The 24686-nt window shown below is 36.4% G+C and overlaps 1 protein-coding gene across 2 annotated transcripts; it reads right to left on the bottom strand.

Moving 5' to 3' along the window:
• Positions 1–6739: 6739 nt before the first annotated feature.
• Positions 6740–17268, bottom strand: LOC107582670 (actin-related protein 2-B-like). Of its 2 annotated transcripts, none has more exons than XM_016268584.1 (6): positions 17188–17268; positions 16912–17048; positions 11068–11217; positions 9045–9190; positions 8718–8850; positions 6740–6916 (listed from the first exon to the last, which is right to left on the bottom strand). In XM_016268584.1, the coding sequence occupies exons 1-6, from the start codon at positions 17255–17257 to the stop codon at positions 6746–6748; spliced, it is 807 nt and encodes a 268-aa protein (XP_016124070.1). In that variant the 5' UTR covers positions 17258–17268; the 3' UTR covers positions 6740–6745. The 2 variants fall into 2 exon arrangements, with proteins under 2 accessions (XP_016124070.1, XP_016124069.1); XM_016268583.1 differs by lacking the exons at positions 16912–17048; positions 17188–17268 and adding exons at positions 14538–14674; positions 14812–14890.
• Between the last annotated feature and the right edge of the window lie 7418 nt (positions 17269–24686).

The raw sequence follows: 24686 nt of genomic DNA, 5'->3' as shown, positions 1-24686 counted from the left end.
GTAAAAAAAAAAGAATTGCAATGCTGAAAAAGCATTTTCAGTGACAATGTTTGGATTTGAAATCAAAATAATGGATAAATGTTGTGTTTGTGGTAAACAGTCACGGATCTATAAATTCAAGTCAAAGTCAATAAATTCAAGACTCTTGACAGGACGAATAAAATAACATACGATTTTGTGCAGAATACACTTTTATTTGTTAGCCTATCTCTTTCTTTCAGTAGCGGAAATTTAAATGTGAGATTCTGGAAACGAGATTTAAATTTAACGGGAACGGTCGGGTTGGGAAGAAAATTATTCTAAGCGGACAGCAGGTGAACAAAGAGTGAATATATAGTGGGAGCGGATGGGTGCGGAATAGAACCTTGCGGGAGCGGGACTAAAAAACAGTCCCGCGCAGACCTATAGCTGCAAGCGCTGAATTAAAGTAACAAAATATGAAAGTGCGAGAAGCTTTAGGAATATTTCACTCATATAATTCTAAGTTTTGATGACCGTGGCCATAACAGTTTTATTGTAGGGTCCCATTTTATATTCAATGTCTTTAACTACTTAAGTAAAATAAATAAATAAATACATTAACGTTGTTATTGTTGCTGTTGTTGTTTGGTACAATGTACTTACTGTGTTGAGTTCAGGTTGTATTGAAAACCTCTTGCTGATATTTAAGTGGGATATGGTTATGACAAGGGACAGGTTTATTGGTATGGTTAGGTTTAAGGGTGTGTTAAAGGGTAAGGGTTTTTAAAAATCCTACAATGTGATTTTCTGGATTTTTTTTCCTAATTTTGTCTCTCATAGTTGAGGTATACCTATGATGAAAATTACAGGCCTCTCTCATCTTTTTAAGTGGGAGAACTTGCACAATTGGTGGCTGACTAAATACTTTTTTGCCCCACTGTATAACAACAAAGCAACACACAAAACAAGGCAAAACAAAACAACAAAGCAACACACACAAAACAAAGCAAAAAAACAAAAACAAACAAAGCAAAACAAAAAAGAGCAAGGCAAAAAATATATATAAAACAACAAAGCAACACACAAAACAAAGCATAAAACAACAAAGCAACACACACAAAACGAGGCAAAACAAAACATAAAACAACAAAGCAACACACAAAACAAAGCAAAAAAACAAAAAACAAACAAAGCAAAACAAAAACGAACAAGGCAAAAAATATATATATAACAACAAAGCAACACACAAAACAAGGCAAAACAAAACATAAAACAACAAAGCAACACACACAAAAAACAAACCAAGGTGAAACAAAATATATAAAAAACAAAGCAACACAAAAAGAAAAACAAAGCAAAACAACATAAAAATAAAAGAAAACAAAGCAAAACTCAATTAAAACTTTATTTGTTGCATTTCACATTTGCTGTACAAATGTTTAGTAAAAAGTTTTCTCAAAGATTAAAAAAAATAATTAGGCTATTAGACTTTTTCATTGTCATGCAGCACTTTTTTGACTTGTAGCGTCTGGACCAATCCAACACACTATATATTCTCTTTTTATATAACAAATACTCTGTAACCTCAGTTAACAAGCCATATGAGGACCCATGAACCCTTCCCCCCGGAATGCGTAACACCCCAGGAAGTCGAACAGGCCTCTTTGTTGCATGGCAACCAACGCTGATATCACTGAGTTTATTGGCCAAAAGTATGTAAAGCAGGGAAAATCCCTGCATGTCCCAAGGAAAAGCAGAGTAGAAATGGACTGTGTTCTAGTTAATTCATAGGAAAACCGTTATTTGAATGAACACACATATTCTTCAGGCCATTGGGTATATTATTGTCATTGTGTATTTTGTCTTTGATATTTGTAGACTATTTTAGTATGCTTGTGAGTGCACCCATTCCTGATCATCCATTTTCACTAAATGTAATCTTACCTTGGCAAGTATCAAACTTAGTCGATTTAATTGATGCATTAAGTATCAGTTACACCTTTTTACAAAGGTGTGTTTGAACTAAGAATCTGATGTTTTCCCAGGTGTAGATCTGCTGAATATGCAAAGTGTTCCATGAAATTCATTCTTTATGCCTCTTTCTGTGCTGAGTTAAACTTTAACCCTTTCCTATACCAACTGTATGTGTGTGTGTGTGTGTATGTGTATGTTAGACCAGTTTATGTGTGTATGTAGGATGTTAGACCAGTTTATGTGTGTATGTAGTATGTTAGACTAGTTTAAGTGTTTATGTAGTTAATAAAACCTTACTTGTATCACACTTGACATGTTCATTGTTTGCTCATAACCGGAGTCACTAATCATGCAGATTTACGTTACAAGCTTATAGAATTGTACAGTAAGAAAGTAATTTCCCTTAACCAGGAAATTAACGTTCTTAGAATTGACAAGACAGTTGACCCTGAGAGGTCAGCTAAATATCTACAGTGGATCTAAAATATGAATAGTTAATTATAACTAGTTATGGTTAATTATTCATATTTCCCCATGAGCTGATTCGCTACAGACTCTAAGATTATTTTTGGGAATCTTGTATTGAATTTCATATAAAAAAGAATATATTTGGCAAACATAAGCCCTGTTTTATTGTATTTATGACTTTGTCATTAAGGATTAGGAATTAGAAAGGTTTACTTTCTTTCAGGGTTTTATTTTTTGTTATTTTATTTAATTATTATTTTTTTAATGGAATTGGAACCCCAATAAATTCTGTAATTTGATATGGATGTGTTTGGACTTGTTCTTCAGTAAAATGAATAAAAACAGTGTATCATGTAACATGAAATGAAAAATCATGTGTCTTTTGGTGTTTCTTTTACTGAATGGATAATAATATAATTGAACTGTCGAAACATGTCTTCAAATAAGCCATGCACAGCTACACTGTAAAAAATGACCGTGAATTTAACGGTAAAAGACTGTAAAAATGCTACAGTAAAAACCTGTTAAATGGTTAACGGTAAATTCCCCTACTATATACGGTGAAAAACTGTATTGACATTACATGTATTGGACATAAATTTTACGGTAGTATACCGTTTTTGGAAGTGAAAAAGACCGTATAATTTACAGTGAATAACCGTAAATTGACATTCCCAGAATTCCCTGCGTTACATTTCAAATTTTATGTTTTTTTGTTGAAATAACTATGTTTCTTCTTAGTTTTTTCTTATCAGTTTTGTATATTAGGGTTGTGTGTTACACCTAATGTTGTTAAATTAATGTTTATTGCATTATTTCAGTTTTATGTGTGTTACCATGATAGTGTTTAGTGTTTGTGTGAATGACACTGTGCACCTTCTATATATGTTATTATTTAAAAGCTGCTTGTGATGGGCTTTGGTTCATCATGTGACTTTCTCATCACCACCTGCATTTGGTGGTTATTTGTATTACAAAGCTACAAAACAGATTTCAGTACTTCAATAGGTTGGTATATTAACATTATATCAGTTAATGAAATTACAGTATTTAACTGTAAATTTAAGTTAAAACCGTAAAACCTAAAACATTGCTACTGTATTTTTTACGGTAAAATTCCGGCAACCACAGCTGTCGGTTTTTTACCGTAAATTTTACGGATTTTTTTTTACAGTGTAGTTATAGCAAAAACGTACATAAACTGGTCATTATCCATGACTTATGATTCCACACATTTCTAAATTCAGTATTTGAGGTATTTCTGAATTCGCCTTTGTTGGCACAGCTGTGGGGGGAAAATGCATCTTTTTTATGTTTTTTGTTTTGTTTTGTCCATCTTATGTGAGAAGTGATGTCTAACATTACACAACAACAAAGGCTTTTTAAGTGCTACTTTAGTGCATCACTTCCTCCGAAAAGTGCAATCAGGGTCAAAGGTGGACAGCGCAGACTCCTTATCTGTGTAACTTCTGATTCGGAGGGAAAGCTGTGGATTCGACATGCTTTGATCAAGGGACTAGAGAGGCATTTTGAGAACTGAGTGCTACGTTCACCAGTGACAGTCCAAATTCCTTACTGATCACTTTAAATCAGGGCTCCGTTAAAGCATTCTTCATTAAATCACTTTATACTACACACTACACAAGGACTTACAGAGAGAGCTGCTGGTATTGGCCAATAAGCACCATTTGGAAATCTTAGCAAATTATCTGATGCCATAGAGTAATCAGGAAGGTGCTTTTTCAGGCCACATACACTTCGAAGCTTAAAACACTTGACAATAGTTAACTACCTTGGTTATCACGATCAACAATTACACCGATTTCAGTCATACTTTAAAGATAAGAACACCATTGTGATGCCTGCCTCATGATCATGTGACATTTCACCACTGACAGTCCCAAGCACTCATTGGCGGCTCCGGAAAATGTTTGATCACCGGAAAAGGGGTAAAACATTTACAGAAAGTTAAACTGTCCACTTTTTGGATTTGAGTATGCACTGGGGTAATAAAAAGAACGAATCACAGCTAAATAAATAAATACAAATCAGCATTCAGCAGTTATGTTCTGATCCAAAAGAGAGAGAGAGAGAGAGAGAGAGAAAAGATCCACCTACATAAATTGTGCTTGGCACTGGATAAGAATATATTTAAAATAATAACTGACAAATATGTCATGAGACAATTAGAGGCAGAAAACTCAATTATCAGTGTTTTTGTTATGTACTTTCTGAATGTCCATAAACAATCGGTCCCAAACAATATGATCTATATCTGATTTACTTTCTCAGTTACATAAAACAGCATCCCTTATTATCAAATTAGTCAAATAAAAGCAACTGTCTGATTGATATTGCAGAATATTTTTTATTATTATTATTGTCTATGCCAGACACAGCACTTCAAGAGAAAATTCATAAGTAAAAAAAACAAAAAACAACAACAATACTTACAGTAACAAAGGGACTAATAGAATTAAAACAAATCCCATCTTCTTAATATATATTTTTGATATATAAGCAACATAAAACGTCTTGCTGAAACAGTATGTTGAAATGTTTCAAAGGCAGACCTACAGAAGACTGGCCTGCTTGATAAATACATTAGTAAAAATCCCACAGACTCTCAGTCCAAACTCTCAAAAAAAAACACTTATGAGTAACGTGAGCCCCTCTTGTTATTCTGGACAAGTACATGACACACTGACAGGGAAAGGGGACAGACAGAAACAGAAGAAAGGCTTCCCTCAGCTACAGGGCTAAAGCTCCATGACCACATTGGAATCAAAATAACTGTAATAAGTTTTGGTTGCTCAGTTTCAGTTGTCGTAACACTGGCAGAGAACAGCTATTTCCTCTGGGGAAAAAACGCATTTTGATTCTGCCCTTACATTACACACCGAAGAGAACACGTTTGTGTCTCTGTCACCGGACTGACATACAGTACAACACATCCCGTCGTGAACATTACAGCTGATAAGAGTCTTAGCAGTAATACAGACGTGATGATGGTGCCTGTCATAACCGTTTGTAAGCTTTGGTGTTAAATATTGCTCATCACCGATTGGGTCATTTCTGTCATGCAGTACTGGCAGTAATGCAGTCGTGTTTCTGGAAAAGTAATTTCAGAATTCAGGCAAACTTCATTCACTAAAAATGAATTATTTAGACAAATGACAGGACATAAACAAGAAGCAGGTTGAAAAGAAAGAGCTAAAGTTAACCATTGCTCAGACACGGATTGTTTATTAATTAATTGTGTGTGTTTGATCAGATCATATGATTTATGTAATTTTCTGTAATTCAAACAGTTGAAATGTTTCAGGGTGTTATAAGCCACAAATTACAAAAACATTACAGAATTCATAAAATTCTTTGCTAATATTGCTTGTGCTGCTGTATGTGGATGATGTCTGTGAGGAACTGGCCTTTTGTTATTCAAGGGATATTGTAGACTAAAAGTATGGAAAATACAATAAAATGTTTAGTAAAAAAAAAAAAAAAACACACACACATGGAATAGTTCTTAATAAGCTTTCCTATGCCAAAAGTGCAGCACTCGGGTACAAGATAAAAACAGTAACTTCTGATTTAATGGTTAAAAGTGGTGAAATGATTGAAAACATCCATGTTCACTTAATCCTGATACTACAAAAAAATTAAATGAATATGATTTTCATTGTTAAAAACTGAAAGTTGAATTTTATTCATTTAGACATACATTTATAATTTCTTATACTACCGTTCAGAAGTTTGTAAGACTGTTTGAAATGAATACAAATTCATTAATATATACTGTAGGATGCATTCAATTAATCAAAAGTGACAGTAAAGCCTTTAACATAACAAAAATTATATTATTTCAAATAAATACTCTTCTTCAAAAAAAATTATAATGGTCTCCACAAAAATATGAAACGGCATTAAATTATTAAAAACAACCGTTTTCAACATTGATGATAATCAGAAATGTTTCTTGAGTAGCAAATCAGCATATTAAAATGATTTCTGAAGGAACATGTGACACTGAAGACTGGACTAATGAAGGTGCAAATATAGCTTTGCATCACATGAATAGATTACATTTAAAATATATTAAAACCAAAAACAGTTATCTTAAAATTGGCTTAATACTTCACAATATTACTGTTATTTTTAATCAAATAACTGCAGCCTTGGAGAGCCAAAAATATTTTATTTCAAAAATATTTAGCGACCCCAAACTTTTGAATGGTAGTATATATTAATTATATCAATTATATTTATAACCTACATTATAAGAAGACAAGAAAATGAACTGCAAAGCAGGAATGACCCGATCGCCACTAATGCTGGGCCGTGTTTATCTGACGGTGACGCCGAGCTTCTCCAGAACGCGCACGCCCTTTTCCTGATACTCCTCCCGCGTCAGCCAGAAGTTGTCCTTGTCTTTCATGATGTCAGCCAGCACCGCCCCACCCAGAAACACCATGTGCTTGCGGCGGGGAGGGTCCTCGATGCGGATCTTGAATTTCTATGGGGGTATTAAATAGACAGCGTGACCAGAATTTCAGGGGAGTGGAACAGAACGGACACTGACCCACATACCAGAAAACACTCTGAATGGATCTCTTTAATACACATAAAAAGCACACTGTCTGGTTGGGAATCGAGCGGCAAACCCAAATGGGAGAATAATGAGGTGAACAACGTATGCGGAGCCCGTGTTCGGTGTACATCTGCTCTCAGACCCTGAACGGGTTATAAAGAGGTGGCTGAAAGGGTCTCGTGTAAAGTCGATTGCTTTTTAATTTGCCTTGAACGCAGTTTGGGCATAGGCAGACAGACACGCCGCTCGGCCGTATCGTGCATCTGTAATTGATCATCTATATATAGTGGCCCGACATGCGGCCCACTCTGAGGCTCCCCAAAATGCTTTTCCAGGCCAATGGCCAGGTTTTAAATGAGATGGAGCTCAGCTGGGCAGTCTGGGGCGTTGTGTGTAACCGAGGCCGTTTAGAGGCAAGGTGATGCAGCGCCACCTGCTGGTGCACAGGAGGCATTACGACACATCTGAGCGTCTTTGAAGTTAAAATACTTTCTTCTATCCCAGCTTAACCCTACAAAGCCTTCTGCATCATATTTGATAAGCAAAAGGCCTCTAAAACATTGCTGAAAAATCTGTAATCTACTACATGCTTTCAGTCTCAGTAATTTGCTGCTTATTAATAGTTAGTAAGGAAGTTGTTAAGTTTAGGTGTGGGGTGGATTAAGGGATCTAAAATATGGTCATAAAGAATAAGTGCTTTATAAGTACTAATAAAAGCCTCCATGCCACGTCGCATTGATGCAGTAATTCATGCAAAATGAGCCCCTACCAAGTATTGAGTACATGTACAGTAAATGAACATACTTTCCAGAAGGCCAACAATTCACTAAAAATGTTTTTTTATTGGTCTTATGAAGTATTCTAATTTGTTGAGATAGTGAATTGGTGGGTTTTTGTTAAATGTGAGCCAAAATCATCACAATTAAAAGAACCAAAGACTTAAACTACTTCAGTCTGTGTGCACTGAATTTATTTAATACACGAGTTTCACAATTTGAGTTGAATTACTGAAATAAATGAACTTTTCCACGACATTCTAATTTATTGAGATGCACCTGTACATTACTTGCATTTAAAAAAACTACATAAAAATTTGAGTATCAAATATGATCTTCAGGCTTTTGAAGAATGTCTGTGTGTTCATTTCTCAATCCTCATTGTATTGCGTTGCATTATATGTTTTGCCCAACAATAAAAACTATAGAGTTTTGATCATAAAACTAAGCATTTTAATATCATCATACAACAACATAATATTCAGAGATATAGAGAGAAAACTGACCTTTATATGCATTTTATGTAAGTATCTGCTATAAAGATATCATTGATTTACATGACAAGATATCTTGTCAAGTTCTTACTTTTTGGCCACCAGCAACTCCACTAAATAGCATATTTTTTGCTCAATTTAGGCCTCTGTTTTTTCCTCCTTGAGTATGAGCTCCATATTCTCATTAGTAAGATTATTTGAGCCATAAAAGCCTGACATATCAAATATGATACTTAAAAATACACACTTTTTAAAAAAACAACTACAGTCAACTATAAGTAACCCATCTGTACACTGATTTAAACTGACTCTTTGGCACTTCACAATGTTGCTAAATCAGTAATCACTATATCACACAGCCCTACTTACGAAGTTGATGATAAACCTTAGATGCAAATTGGCAAATTTTGTCTGCTGGATGGCACGCTTACACGTGCGCAGCACTGGAAAACTTACCGAGAGCTTGTCAACATCTCCCTTCAGTACCCGCTCTAGATAAAGCTGTTTAAGTTCCCTCTCTAGTCGAGAGGGCAGACCAGGGTACATGGTGGATCCTCCTGACAGAACAATGTGCTTATAGAACTCGGCCCTGAGGGACAGAGGGAAGGCAAGCACAGATAAGAACACACAGTGAGCTACTGGAGGAGTAAACGGTGAAGTTACTGAAGTGACAAGACGATCTTTACATGATGGACTGTTTATTTTAGTGTCACATAATGAGACATAACGTAATGTAGTGTATACTGGAGGGAGGATCCTATCAGGTGTGGAATTAGAACGCACCTGGTGTCAATGTCTGCTGCTTGAATGGTGTTGAAGAGAAGCTCAGCCACTCCGACCCCTTCCACATTAATGAGGTGGGGCTGGAAGAGAGCTTCTGGGGCCTCGAACCGCTCTCCTCCTACCTTAATAACCCGGCCATCAGGGAGCTGGAGAAGAGAGAATATAACAACTTTTAAGGCTTTAAATCAGTCACCCTGCCAATTCATAGATATAAAGAGTTTTACTGAACAGTTAAACAGGGTTGCCAATACATCAAAATCCACAATATAATTGTGATGCTTTTGCTGCTGATATAAAATGTCTACTTCCCTAAAGACGTCATTAGACTAGATTTCCCATCCACTGCTTTTTTTGCATCTCCAAATTCAATTGAGTATTAAATTCTGCAAAGTCAGTGTTAGAATTCATAAATTCATAGTACTTTTTAGTAAACATTGATGTTTATTACCAGGCATTGTTATATTTGGCATATAAATGAACAATATTAGATATCAATTTTTTTCTTAAAGAAATCACCAAAAATGTAATTCATTCAACTTTCATGTTGTTCCAAAACTGCATGATTCTTTTTATAAAATATAAATATAAATGAGTCTCTTATGCTCACCAAGGCTGCATTTATTTGATCAAAAATGCAGTAAAAACAGTAATGTTGTAAAATAGAATTATTATTTAAAATAACCGTTTTCTGTGAATATATGTTAAAATATAATGTATTTCTGTGATGCAAAGCTGAATTTGCAGCATCATTACTGCAGTCTTCAGTGTCACATGATCCATGTTTAAAACATTTTATGTAAACTGTGATCCTTTTTTCAGAGTTCTTTGCGAAAACAGTAATAAAAAGCATTTATTTGAACGATGTAAAAGTCTTTACAGTCTTCATTTCTTTACTATTATCAGTGTTGAAAACTGTTATGCTGCTTAATATTTTTGTGGAAACTGTGGTGTATATAGAATTCTCTGGTGAATTAAAAACATTTTTTTAAACTGAAAACCTATTGTAACATAATATAAATTATTTACTGCCACATTTGATTTATTTAATGCATCCTTGCTGAATAAAAGTATTCATTTCTTTTTAAAGAAGTGATTTGTGACTTGCATTATTAAACCGTCTACAGTGGCAACAGGACCTCAGCAAGTATTTATGATTTATGATAAGCAACCTGGCTGATAATTACTGTGGTAAATAACCACACCTCGTGTCAACATTCGGCTGGTTTCTTATCACATGCTTCACTACTTCAAATTGACCTTGATCATGAGATGTTCCTGTAAGACTGGCTGCACTGAGCAAAGTCTGATGTCTGAAGGTTCACCCACAGCCGAGCATAACCCTGATGACTAATGAGAAAATAGCGACGGGTGCGTGGGAGCATATAAAGAGCCCATTGAAGATGTCCAGAGGTCGGAAATGCAGAGCTTCCCAGCTGAGGAAGGACTGTGGCCACGCAGGAAATTGTTACATGCTGGTTAAGCAACTCCGACGTCACACAGCTTTCCTTGTTTCAAAACTTGCTCATTTGATTCTGTCTTTTTTTTTTACGTCCTCTAAAAGAAAACGTTTAAAAAGGAAATCAAAAGAAAAACACCACACCCATACCTACAAGCTCAAAGTAAAGAAGGAGCTTTGCACAGTGTGTGTGACGAGTAAAACTCTGAACAACTTGTCGGCAACCGCTGCCCCCTTGAGGCCGCTCTGTTTAATCACACATCCAGCAGCCAATCCGAATCCAGCAGAGTGTGGCGTCTCACAGACAGGATGTCCAAGTGTAGACTGAAGAATTTCCCTGCTGCTAAATCCAATCCAAAGAGCGTATTACCATGGAAATGCAGAACACTTCTGCATCCCAGCGGGAAATCTGTGAAACCACATACTAAAAACCCCAGCCAGAAAAACTTCTGCCTCACATACTGTAACATCTGAAGTGTAAAGGACACTTTCACCCTGCAGGCCATTAACACCTTTTCAGAATGCAAGCTTGCGTTAAAACGGTTGGTGAAATCACATAAAACTGACCGTGTAGGACTCCACCAATACAGTGGTCTCCAGAGCAAGCTTCTGTTCCTGCTCGATGTTGTATCCCACGTAGCAGAGCTTCTCCTTCATCATGCGTACCGTCTCGAAGTCTGCCGAATGGTTGAAGGCGTAACCTCGCAGCAAGAGCAACTGTGTGACAAAAAAAAGATTAAAATTTTACCATATTTTACAGAATATGTCATGTTTTTATCATCTGAAACACGCTGTGACTTCTATAATTCAATCAACATTAAGCCCGCAAAAAATGCGCAAAGCGTGCAGAACGAGAGAGGTACATGAGCCCAAGTGTCCTTGTATAGCTAAGCGGTAATTTCAGACATGCTTTAAATGTTGTTTATAATGAATGTAACAATTTCTGTTTGTTTTATACTTTTTATTTTATTTTATACTTTAGTATTTTTAATTCCTGTTCTGAATACTGATAAATTCACCTTTTTTTTTTTTTTTCATTTCTGTTTTGAGTTCAAATTAAAGGATTTGTTTAAGTGAGGGGAACTAAAATACATGTTTATTGTGTTTATAATGTCCGTTAGCTTTGCATTTTATTTACCAGTATTTTACATAATTTCTAGTGCTGTCAAATGATTAATCGCGATTAATCTCATCCAAAATTATCTTTTTTGTTTGCATAATATGTGTGTGTGTACTGTGTATATTTATTATGTATATATAAATACAAGCACATGCATGTATATATTAGAAATATATATATATAAGAAAAATATGAAATATATTTATATATAATATAAAATATAAGAATATGCATATATAAATGTATATACATTAAATGTTTTCCATATATATACTGTATGTGTGTGTATTTATATATACACATAATAAATATACACAGTACACATACATATATTATGCAAACAAAAACTTTTATTTTGGATGCGATTAATCGTTTGACAGCACTAATGATTTCTGAATGTTATAACAAAATGTGACTCAATACACCAATGCAATTTATCTGTTTTTTCCTCAGTAATGCATTTTTGACCCAATGCAACCTTTTAAAACTTCTTTAACATCTGAAACATGCTGTGACTTATATTCCAAATTGACTTATATAATGCGTTTAATGTCAAGCATGCAAAACCTGGACAAAGCCCACACGAGAAATATCAGTTCCAGCACTGCTAACTTGGCATCGTAGCCTATTCATCATAACACTAAAATCGCAGTCAACCAAACATACCAAAAGTTACACATCTCGTTTAAATTGTATGTTGTTTGTAGGGCTGTGTCGGTCAGCGTGACCACCGTACCGCCGTGGTGTTATTCCAAACATGTGTGCAAGCGAAGGATGCTGTTTTACTGTGAAATTGGGACACAAGTGAAGTACAAAGCTTGTTAACATAATAAATAATAGTTTAGCAACCAAATGTTAGACTACATCATGAAAATGGAAACATATGGAGCATGCCGAGTGATAGGTACTAAATGCGATATGCGATAACTCATTAAATAATGCGATATTCGATATGCGATACGATAATGCTTAAAGTGCCACATGCTCAGATGAAACAGTTTTACTCAGCTGTTGCAGAGTCAGTTCTGTGAACTTCTATAACTATCTTGCGTCATATATATATATGGTTATTTGTATGTACGCATGTACCAAGAGCATGAGTTTAGGAACTGAATAATAAAAAGGAAAAATAAAACACTGCTTAGTATTTACTCTTTGAATTCAATATGCACTGATTCTTATTTAAGCTACAAAAGTTATTTGGGTAAGAGCAGTGAGTGATTTTCTCTTTGTCTTGTGTTCATGGCTTCAAATATTGCAAGCTGTAAGTTAGCCCTACGCTGTTTCAGTTTTGCATTAAAACTTATTTGTTTATAGGTGTGGCGTTTTTAATAAATGTTGTTTATAATGAATGCCACTATAATGTTTATATTTGTAAAGTTTTATTTATCAATATTTTACATTATTTCTGAATGCATTAATAAAATGTGACTTATATACTGATATACTTTTTTTACTCAACAATCCAATTTTGTCCCTGTGCGACAGAAAGTATGGAAAACGCTTTTTAGGTGACAAGCCACAATTATAGTCTAAAGGGCGGTTGAAACAGACTGCACTTTTTCATTCCACTGCACTGCTTTGCCATAGTTTTTCTGCATAAACAGACCAATGTGTTTCAGTCTTGTACTCATGTATAGCATCGTTTGCAGCTTCTCGCGCATGACACAGCATTCTAAAAATGCAGGGCTCCAGTTAAAAATAAGTTAAAGGGATAGTTCATGCAAAAATGAAAATTCAAGCACCATTTGCTCACCCTCATGACATTCCAAAACCCTCAGGTCAATTCCTATATGACTTTCTTTCCTCTGTGGAACATGAAAGTAGACATTTTGAAGAATGATGCCAACAGTTTCGGTTCCCACTGACTTCTTGTATTTATTAATTTTTTTGTCCATACGTTGTTTGGTTACCAACATTCTTCCAAATATCTTTATTCATGTTGTGCGGAAGAAAGAAATGCAAATAGGTTTGAAATGACTTGAAGGTGAGGAAACAATGACAGAGATTTCATTTTTGGGTGACCTATCCCTTTAAGCTCTTAAAAAGCATGTCTCTTAGGCTACGTTTACACGACAACGATGTAGTCAAAAACGGAAATGTTTTTCCCTTGCGTTTTTAAAAAGTTTCACGTATACACGACAACGTTTTCAAAACGATTTGCGTTTACACATATCCGCGAAATGGCCAAAACCGCTGTATTACGTATGCCAGGCCAGTAGTTGGCGCTGTCACCATGTTAGTAAACAGTACCTGTAGGGAAGTGACGATTACATGATGTATGTGACGTAATATTGGTTGTAATGAAAACATCCTATCCTCCGATGTTGGTTGTAATATTGGTGAAGTAAATCCACACTTTGCTGAAGAAGCGTTAGCAAACTCTTGAACAACAGTACCATGTACTCCGCCATTGTTGTGTATGTTTGTTCTCGCTTGCCTTTAAAATCGACACGTACTGCGAATGTCTACATACCTAACACGTACTGTGCATGCGCATGACGTCACCGTTTTCAAAGATTCCCGTTTTGGGTGTTTACACGGAAATGATAACGGTGGTGTTTTCAAAAGCTTTCAGTCCCCAAAACGCCGTTGTCATGTAAACAAACAGGCAAAACGCATAAAAAGTTTCCCGTTTTTGGCTGAAAACGTCGTGTAAACGGCCCCTAAACCATGCGTTTTTTGTTTTGTTTTCCATTCCACGACCCTGCATTTCGCAATTTTAAACGTTTGAATGGCCTCTAGGACAGAATAATACAAAAGGTTTGCTTTAATGTGTAAATAGGGCAATTTAGGGTAATGCGGGACATCTAAGCTCTGACGTGTCAAATGAGGAAATCAAAAGTTAAATTAGATACTTAACAATAACATTATTTTAAACAAGACGCCGAAGCATGTAAACTGAAATATTGTGTACCTTAATGAGATAGCGTGTAATGTCCCGTCCCGCAATGTCCAGTCTCCTTGTAAGATGGGGCAGAGAGAAGCCCTCATAAACAGGACAAATGTGGGTGACTCCATCGCCTGAATCCACCACCACCCCTGTCAACAGGCCTGCGTGTAGCACAACACACACATATTGATACAATGTCTGAAATAAGCGACACACTGATAGTTGACACTACTGTAGGTACAATAAAATGCTTGCCAACTCAACATGTTGAGGTTAAACAGTGCAGAGGATAACTCGCCTTGAGCATAAAGCGTCAGAACAGCCTGGATAGCGATGTAAACGCCTGCAAACTGGTATGTCTCAAACATGACCTAAAGGACAGTGGGATAAACACAAAGACAAATGAACTTAAGAAACATTAAAATAAATCACTACAATAACACTAGACAACTATTAGCCCAATTCAAAAAGATTTCCCTTTGTCAACATTTCTGCTGCTCATGTCTGGTGTGAAGTGTTAAAATAAAACAGCTGTTATTGCACTGATTTTGGGGTTGAATTGTCAGAAATAAATAATTACATAAAGTGTAATTAACACTGTTATTCATTGGCAGAATTACTCATACCATCCATCACTGTTACATGCTGTATAGTTTGAATAGAAGATTGTCATTAAGTTATTTGGGTAAGAGCAGTGAGTGATTTTCTCTTTGTCTTGTGTTCATGGCTTCAAATATTGCAAGCTGTAAGTTAGCCCTACGCTGTTTCAGTTTTGCATTAAAACTTATTTGTTTATAGGTGTGGCGTTTTTAATAAATGTTGTTTATAATGAATGCCACTATAATGTTTATATTTGTAAAGTTTTATTTATCAATATTTTACATTATTTCTGAATGCATTAATAAAATGTGACTTATATACTGATATACTTTTTTTACTCAACAATCCAATTTTGTCCCTGTGCGACAGAAAGTATGGAAAACGCTTTTTAGGTGACAAGCCACAATTATAGTCTAAAGGGCGGTTGAAACAGACTGCACTTTTTCATTCCACTGCACTGCTTTGCCATAGTTTTTCTGCATAAACAGACCAATGTGTTTCAGTCTTGTACTCATGTATAGCATCGTTTGCAGCTTCTCGCGCATGACACAGCATTCTAAAAATGCAGGGCTCCAGTTAAAAATAAGTTAAAGGGATAGTTCATGCAAAAATGAAAATTCAAGCACCATTTGCTCACCCTCATGACATTCCAAAACCCTCAGGTCAATTCCTATATGACTTTCTTTCCTCTGTGGAACATGAAAGTAGACATTTTGAAGAATGATGCCAACAGTTTCGGTTCCCACTGACTTCTTGTATTTATTAATTTTTTTGTCCATACGTTGTTTGGTTACCAACATTCTTCCAAATATCTTTATTCATGTTGTGCGGAAGAAAGAAATGCAAATAGGTTTGAAATGACTTGAAGGTGAGGAAACAATGACAGAGATTTCATTTTTGGGTGACCTATCCCTTTAAGCTCTTAAAAAGCATGTCTCTTAGGCTACGTTTACACGACAACGATGTAGTCAAAAACGGAAATGTTTTTCCCTTGCGTTTTTAAAAAGTTTCACGTATACACGACAACGTTTTCAAAACGATTTGCGTTTACACATATCCGCGAAATGGCCAAAACCGCTGTATTACGTATGCCAGGCCAGTAGTTGGCGCTGTCACCATGTTAGTAAACAGTACCTGTAGGGAAGTGACGATTACATGATGTATGTGACGTAATATTGGTTGTAATGAAAACATCCTATCCTCCGATGTTGGTTGTAATATTGGTGAAGTAAATCCACACTTTGCTGAAGAAGCGTTAGCAAACTCTTGAACAACAGTACCATGTACTCCGCCATTGTTGTGTATGTTTGTTCTCGCTTGCCTTTAAAATCGACACGTACTGCGAATGTCTACATACCTAACACGTACTGTGCATGCGCATGACGTCACCGTTTTCAAAGATTCCCGTTTTGGGTGTTTACACGGAAATGATAACGGTGGTGTTTTCAAAAGCTTTCAGTCCCCAAAACGCCGTTGTCATGTAAACAAACAGGCAAAACGCATAAAAAGTTTCCCGTTTTTGGCTGAAAACGTCGTGTAAACGGCCCCTAAACCATGCGTTTTTTGTTTTGTTTTCCATTCCACGACCCTGCATTTCGCAATTTTAAACGTTTGAATGGCCTCTAGGACAGAATAATACAAAAGGTTTGCTTTAATGTGTAAATAGGGCAATTTAGGGTAATGCGGGACATCTAAGCTCTGACGTGTCAAATGAGGAAATCAAAAGTTAAATTAGATACTTAACAATAACATTATTTTAAACAAGACGCCGAAGCATGTAAACTGAAATATTGTGTACCTTAATGAGATAGCGTGTAATGTCCCGTCCCGCAATGTCCAGTCTCCTTGTAAGATGGGGCAGAGAGAAGCCCTCATAAACAGGACAAATGTGGGTGACTCCATCGCCTGAATCCACCACCACCCCTGTCAACAGGCCTGCGTGTAGCACAACACACACATATTGATACAATGTCTGAAATAAGCGACACACTGATAGTTGACACACTACTGTAGGTACAATAAAATGCTTGCCAACTCAACATGTTGAGGTTAAACAGTGCAGAGGATAACTCGCCTTGAGCATAAAGCGTCAGAACAGCCTGGATAGCGATGTAAACGCCTGCAAACTGGTATGTCTCAAACATGACCTAAAGGACAGTGGGATAAACACAAAGACAAATTAACTTAAGAAACATTAAGAGAAATCACTACAATAACACTAGACCCCTATTAGCCCAATTCAAAAAGATTTCCCTTTGTCAACATTTCTGCTGCACATGTCTGTCGAAAAGAGTTTTGAAAGGAGCTCAGTGTGTGAAACAATATCTTGTGAACACCAAAGCAGCTTTTATGACACATCAGAATCTATTTAGAGCACAGTGGTGTTGTTCTAGTTCCTCAAACATTATAGAGGCCAAAGGACATTGAACAGACAGGATGACGGGCAGCTACACAAAGCGCAGAGACATCAACATTTCCCTGCATCTTAAGGCCAACTTCTGCTAAATCTATTTCGGACCGGAGGAGGAGGAGAAAATTAAGCTACAATGTCTGGTGGGGATCTGAATAGTTGCCAAGCTCTGTGAAAGACATTTGCAGCTTTGAAACAGAAGACAAAGTGCAGCGTAAGAGCACTTTGAGCAATGCACTGTGGTGAATATTGGAGTTTGAAAACAAATTAAGCAAGACCAAACAAAAAAACCAAAAACTAAATATTAGTGAGAAAGTCTGATTCATTCCCCATGGCAATTTACTTAAATCAATACACAAACAGAAGAAGAAATACAACTGAAATTAGAAGTAGGGCTGGGCGATAATATCAGGCACTAACAATATATTTTATTGTTTAAACGTAACCCTTTAACTAGCGACGTATCCTGGGGGATACAAACATTTGAGAGGCTGTGGGGAGAGGCAGGGAAAGTGTAGGTCTCATTTCTTGGTTTCATATTGAAAGGGTGTTTGTTTAGAATATTTAGATATATTGACTTTGTTCATACATTCTTTGTTTAGCTCAAGGGCAGCATTTAAAACTGCATGGCCACTCGTAGTTTATTATTAGGTTTACAGTGAAATTTAATGAATTAAATGCTTACATTTTTTGTAATCGGTCTCGAAATGTTTGTATCTCAGGGGATACGTCACCCTTTTAGGGGTATAAAATCAAGGTATAAAACATATATATAGACTCTGAGATTTTGTGGCTTGTGTTTTAGAAAATCTAATCTTTCTGTAATCTTGACAAAACGCATATCGTTGGAAAGGTCTGACAGTCACGACAGTCAAGATATTTGGTGATTGAGTTTGAGTTTTGTTATAGAAGTGATATTGTGACAGAAAACTGCATCAAAAAAAAAAAAGAATCTAGAGTTTGGGCGTAACCCAGTGGTTATTTTTGGTACAGTGCCCAAACAAAATCTCACAGGAACCACATTTTTCAAATTTGGAACATAACTTCGTTAGACATATGGCTTTGATTTTATAGCAACTTTGGAATTTGTTAAAAATGTTGTAACAAGCATTGATAAACTGGTGTTCTGTTTTCAGTGAATTCATATCTCCAAAGTGGCAACGTATCCTGGGGGACCCATGCATTAAAATCAAAAATAAGAATCGAGTTTTGAACAAAATCATAACATTTTATTATTTGAGTCCCAATAAGATGGAAAATAGCAATATATACATTTTCTGATGTCTCTTTATGGTCTTGCCCTTCAAAGGGTTAAGAAAAAAAGCTGTATTTGAGTTGATTAGATTGATTCTGTCCAAATTAGTGAACCGATTCAAAATGTTTTGCTTCCCGGTGGCATTTTACATACATTAAAATGCTTTAATAAAAATATGTTTTAAGTAAATATTACATTATGTTTATGTTATTGCATTGTATGATGCATAAACAAACAAACAAATACATTCTCCTTGTGTTCATTTAGTGGATAACATGCCTTGATTATTTTTTAACTGCATTAATATTTTACTTCTTGCATTAAACAGTCTGAATTCAGCTGCTACAACAGATGTTTGGTTAAAATGATGCTCCTGTTACTGAGAGACAATAAAAGAACAAACCCTTTTAAGCCATTTTAGAGCAAATGCATTAATAGAATTATATGCATATATTGAATATTGTGTGTGTGTGTGTTAGCAATATATACATTTTCTGATGTCTCTTTATGGTCTTGCCCTTCAAAGGGTTAAGAAAAAAAGCTGTATTTGAGTTGATTAGATTGATTCTGTCCAAATTAGTGAACCGATTCAAAATGTTTTGCTTCCCGGTGGCATTTTACATACATTAAAATGCTTTAATAAAAATATGTTTTAAGTAAATATTACATTATGTTTATGTTATTGCATTGTATGATGCATAAACAAACAAACAAATACATTCTCCTTGTGTTCATTTAGTGGATAACATGCCTTGATTATTTTTTAACTGCATTAATATTTTACTTCTTGTATTAAACAGTCTGAATTCAGCTGCTACAACAGATGTTTGGTTAAAATGATGCTCCTGTTACTGAGAGACAATAAAAGAACAAACCCTTTTAAGCCATTTTAGAGCAAATGCATTAATAGAATTATATGCATATATTGAATATTGTGTGTGTGTGTGTGTGTGTGTGTATAATATATATATATCATACACTTTTAACCATATCACCCAGCCCTGATTATAAGGAATGAGATAATCTACAAAATAAAAGAAATCAAAGCTCAATAATAGGACACCACTGAAATACTGCATGGTGCAATACACTCTCCTCAGCAGGCGGTCAGTGTTAAACAAAACACACGTCAGGCTGCACTTACCATTTTTTTGTTATTCTACTTGATCATGTGAAGAACAAGAAGGAAAGAGTGTAAGTATAAAAAGGACAAACAGGAGAGAATCAAGGCATACTTTAAAACAGCTAAGCTAAATACGTTTCAAAAATGAACTTTGAGAACCCATCAATTTAGAGCAGGGGTGCCCAAACTCGGTCCTGGAGGGCCGGTGTCCTGAAGAGTTTAGATCCAACCCCAATTAAACACACCTGAAGCAGCTAATCAAGCTCTTACTAGGCATACTAGAAACTTGAAGGCAGGTGTGTTGAGGCAAGTTGGAGCTAAACTCTGCAGGACACCGGCCCTCCAGGACCGAGTTTGGACAGCCCTGATTTAGAGTATTACCTACCGTTATTCAGAAAATGCCACAACAAACTCCAAATGGATCATTTGACCGGGTGGAAGGTAGAGTGTGAGTGTGGAGCTCACCTTAATCTCAATGTTTCCCACTTTAGCTGTGGATCGGATGATGGGCCTGCCCACCAGTGCTGGGAAGATGTGTTCTGGGAAGTTGGATCCGGCATAGCCACACTTGACAAACTAAATGATTGAGAGGGAGAGAGAGAAAAGCAATAAAGGAAACTGCTCGTCCTCTATTTGTTTAAAAAGAGCAGCCAACAAGACAGCAAAACAGAACTGAATTTTTGACTTCTTAAACACATGTTGATGACTGGCCATCGTTATGGTCCACAGATGCAGAGGTTATTATGTTTAAAGTAATGGATAATGTACATCCAGCCATTTGTTATCACAGAATAAACACTGACGCGAAGTGGAGGATGGAAGTACTGGATGTACATTATACCACTTATTACATGGCTACTTGCCACATAAGTAAATGATTAGACACAAAATATTGATTTGAGTTTCAGTATTTTATTTGCTCTTTAAAGCAAAGCTTCTGCAAAGAAAAAAAGCTCCTAAAAACGGATTTGAGGCTTCAGACAAGACAGACATTTAATGCATAAAGTACAGTCCTATCACTAATTACACAGCTTTTCACCACATAAATAAAGACAAGGACATAAAATGTTACCAACACTTGTAAAAGTATCTATTAGATTTTACTCACAAATAGCAATTTCTAGCTCATTAAACATTTTACAGATGAGCATAATTATAAAAACTATTTACTCGTAGAATTTGTTCCTGACTTTTCAATGACCTTGTAAGATTTTTTCCAAGCCTAGAAATCACAATTTTAACATTTTCTCATATTTACAGGTTTTTGATACGAATGTGATATGTTTTATAGAATAGTACAACAGAGTGCTACAAGGACAACATTTTGCTGTTGAAAATACAGAAGTTAGCATCACACTGGTTTCCTTATATAAAAATAAAACAGATTTTACTGACTTTTTTGATTACCGCAAAAAAATAACCTTTGTGACCAACAAGTTTGTGATTCTTATATATTTTGTTCATTAGGGATGCGCCAATCATGATTTTTCATGAACAGATATCAGCCAACATAAAATAAAAAAACACGTCCAGCCACTATTTATGGCTAGTCGACCGGTGCATCTATATTGTTCATTATGACAATCTTCACTAATTAACCCAACTTTTATGAGAATTGAAGTCTAAATGCAATTGGCAGATGTAAAAAAGCTAAGATTACAGGCTAAAAAGAAATATACCGCAGCCGCATGACTTCAATGTCACCACCACTAAGTTTCCAACTCTTTATTTCAAATCTAAAAGTTTGAGTTAGACTGCAAGAGCATGAATATAAACGCAATGAGGCTGTGAGGCAAACTAGTAGATGAGGTTTCCTGAAGTTTAATGCCAGCAAAAGCCTCTGTAGTCCCATTTAGCAAATTGTTAGCAACCGCCTTTTTTAAAGGTAGTGTAGGCGATTTCAGAGAGGCTTTGAAAGCATAAGATCCCACCCTCCCTGCAAATCACTCTCCAAAGCCACGCCTCTCAACCAGCATAACAAAAAAAAAACCCTGGCCTTTAAGACCCTTAGAGTTCAAGTGAGTTTTAAAAAACAAACCCAAGTATGGCATTACTGATGGATTTTATGCTGTAGAATAAAATGTGAAAAAATCTTGAGCTTGTGTTAACCACAGAGTTTATTTCAGGCCTACAACGGGTTTCCTTGTTTTAGGTCTCATTTCTGCTGCATTCTATAGTTAATTTAGTATTTGGGGGCCTGTAACTTTCTTGTTTGTTTGTTTTTAATCGTTTTAAATATAGTTTTTTGACTTCATTCAGACACTCTTGACTTTATTCAAGCTCCCCAGACTTGCTGCAACAACAAATCAATGTGACGTGACTGATCTGTCTACTACTTGACTACTGACTTATTGAGAACATCCCATATTGCTTAAGATATTTAATAGTAATTCTCCATCCACAGCTGCTGACAGTAAGGCCGAAACCACCAAAAATATTCAGAACAGTGCTTAACTGATTGGTTTCATGCTTCACTGTCAGTATTTGCTCTATGAATCATCCCCAACAACTACTTGTTTGCATTAAACTCAATCTATTGTTTCTCATATTAACATGTTCCAAAAATGGTCTGAAGGCTTTCAGGCTCATTTATTGGTCGTCTGACAAGTAGAGCCGTGTTCTCTCCCCTTGTCCAAATACCCACACTTGCGGTCTTGGCCACTTGAGAGCGCGTGCGCGCGACAGGAAGCAAGTGTGCAAGTCTGTCCCATGTCTTCAAAATGCCAAAGTGCAGTGCCCTTAATGGACACTAAATCCACACTATCTCGAATACCGCTCTATTCAAGGCTAAGTGTATCCCATCATGCATCATGTGCTGGAAATAAATCGTGAGACTTTTTGCCGAGATCTCGCGAGAGGTCACGGAAACCTTTCCAATGCAAGTTAAATATTAATATAATAATTAGATATTACAAATAATTTGGTAGAAAAACGGTGTTTTTACTTTTTATTGGCGCAAAGATGAGTTGTGGTGATATTTATGTTGTACAACATTCGCAACTGCTTTTTATCATTTAATTAGAAGCGCCACAAATTGAAATTATGTCATGTTATAGGGACTACTGGACAGACGTTTAGAAGTTGATTTTCAAATGCAAAGCATGTCAAATTCAAATAATGCTACACACTATAAGTGTGTCCCATCAGGTAATGAAAAGTTCGACACACACTTGTGGTCTTCACATCCACTTGAAGACTTCGGCCAGAATACAGGAAATACGTCATTTAAGTAATCAAGTGGTCAAGTGCAAAGACTGCAAGTGTGGGTGTTTGGACAAAGCCTCTGTGCAAGCTGTGGTTTTAACAGGTAACATCACTTCCTTCTGAGCCTGACTCATGGCTCTCGGTTTCACTGGCTGTCCTGACCTGAACACATTCACCGTTTATCAAAAATACACTACTAAAACATCCCCGAACCACATTATTTCCAGATCCAGACTCCAGAGTGAAAACCAGCCCATGCCAGCCATTAGCCAACCATGAGTCAGGATGCATGACCACGCCCCCACATCCAGGGCAGATGATTTCAGGCATCAATGCTATAACGTGTAATGACTTAATGTTATCATCTACGAAGACCAGCGTCCGCCAACGTTAGTGAAACTCGATGTAGACGAGACTAACTCTAACGGCGAGGTGAGGAAGTAACATCACCCGGCGCTTGCAACATGCAAAGCGTTATCAAAGCAAGCGGATGATTTCATAGCAGGCAGCATTCACAGTGGAGTGGGACAGCATAGAGTGCCTGTAACCATAGCGACGCAAAGTTAATTTTAATATTTTACTTTGGTAGTGATAACTGGGACAAGCTAGCAAGGCTGCAGGATTTGCAACGCGGTGTATGGTCATGCAGCCGACCCATAAACGATACGTTTACTCGTGCCACTGTGTTTATATTATCATATAGCTATTAATACAACCAAACCAGGCCACGTTTAGCAGGAACTGTGCTGCTAGTGTCGAATGCAGTCTGCGGAATAAGTGAACGCTGGTTTATAAATAGGATACATATAGAATATAAATCAGAGGAATATGAGGGCAAAGTCAAAGCAGCTGTCAGACATTCCTTACAGCTGCGCTAAGCTTTCACGACTTCCTGTTAGGGCTCTGTCTGCTTAAAACTTTACTCAAAAAAGCGAAACGAGCCAAAAATAAATGCTGTGTGTTAGAGTTGCGGACGTACCCCTGTTCCGTTATCGCAAACCACCACCTTTCTTCCTTGGCTGTCCATCTTCCAAAACCCTGGAGCCGTCAACAGCTGAACAGCAACCCGACTTTCTCTGACAAAGTGCTACAAGCACTCAGCAGCAGCAGGTTTCACTTCCTGTTCCAGACGCTCGCGCGAGCGGCTCAGCCTGGTTTTTTTTTTCTACAAGCCCCGCCTTCTGCGTTCGGATTGGCTAATAAAACTTGCAAGCGGTCTGCGATTGGACAGTTGAGGAGTCATTCATTGAAACTTCACCGTAGTAGATTTCCGACACATAGCTCGATAGACGGTATGTAACATAATTTGTCATTTCTTTTCTATAATATTTTGTCACTAACCAATGTTGCCTTTAGTTTCAATAATGTATAACTTCTAATCTTAGGTAATAGAGTATAAAAACAAAAATACTCACGATATTAAAAAATAATAATAATAATCTTAATAAACATTAACAGACGATCATTTTTTTCAAGACATTAAAACAGTGCAGTGCAAAAAATGACAAGGAGGTCATAAGGAAATGGGAGTGTAAACAGCAGCGTGTTTTTTAAAAGAACGGTATTTCATGCTAAACAATA

Source organism: Sinocyclocheilus grahami, unplaced genomic scaffold (assembly GCF_001515645.1).
Source record: "Sinocyclocheilus grahami isolate Dianchi unplaced genomic scaffold, SAMN03320097.WGS_v1.1 scaffold47.1, whole genome shotgun sequence".
NCBI classification, from domain to species: Eukaryota; Metazoa; Chordata; class Actinopteri; order Cypriniformes; family Cyprinidae; genus Sinocyclocheilus; species Sinocyclocheilus grahami.
The sequence above is the reverse complement of the archived record's forward strand: the minus strand, read 5'-3'. Positions and strand labels throughout refer to the sequence as shown.

Excerpts from the sequence above, each read along its gene's own strand:
- LOC107582670 (XM_016268584.1), bottom strand. The coding sequence starts at position 17,257 with ATGTTTGAGACATACCAGTTTGCAGGCGTTTACATCGCTATCCAGGCT. Across the intron at positions 17,049-17,187 it reads TCTGACGCTTTATGCTCAAG|GCCTGTTGACAGGGGTGGTG; the intron begins GCGAGTTATCCT and ends TGCTACACGCAG. Across the intron at positions 6,917-8,717 it reads GAGATGTTGACAAGCTCTCG|AAATTCAAGATCCGCATCGA; the intron begins GTAAGTTTTCCA and ends ATACCCCCATAG.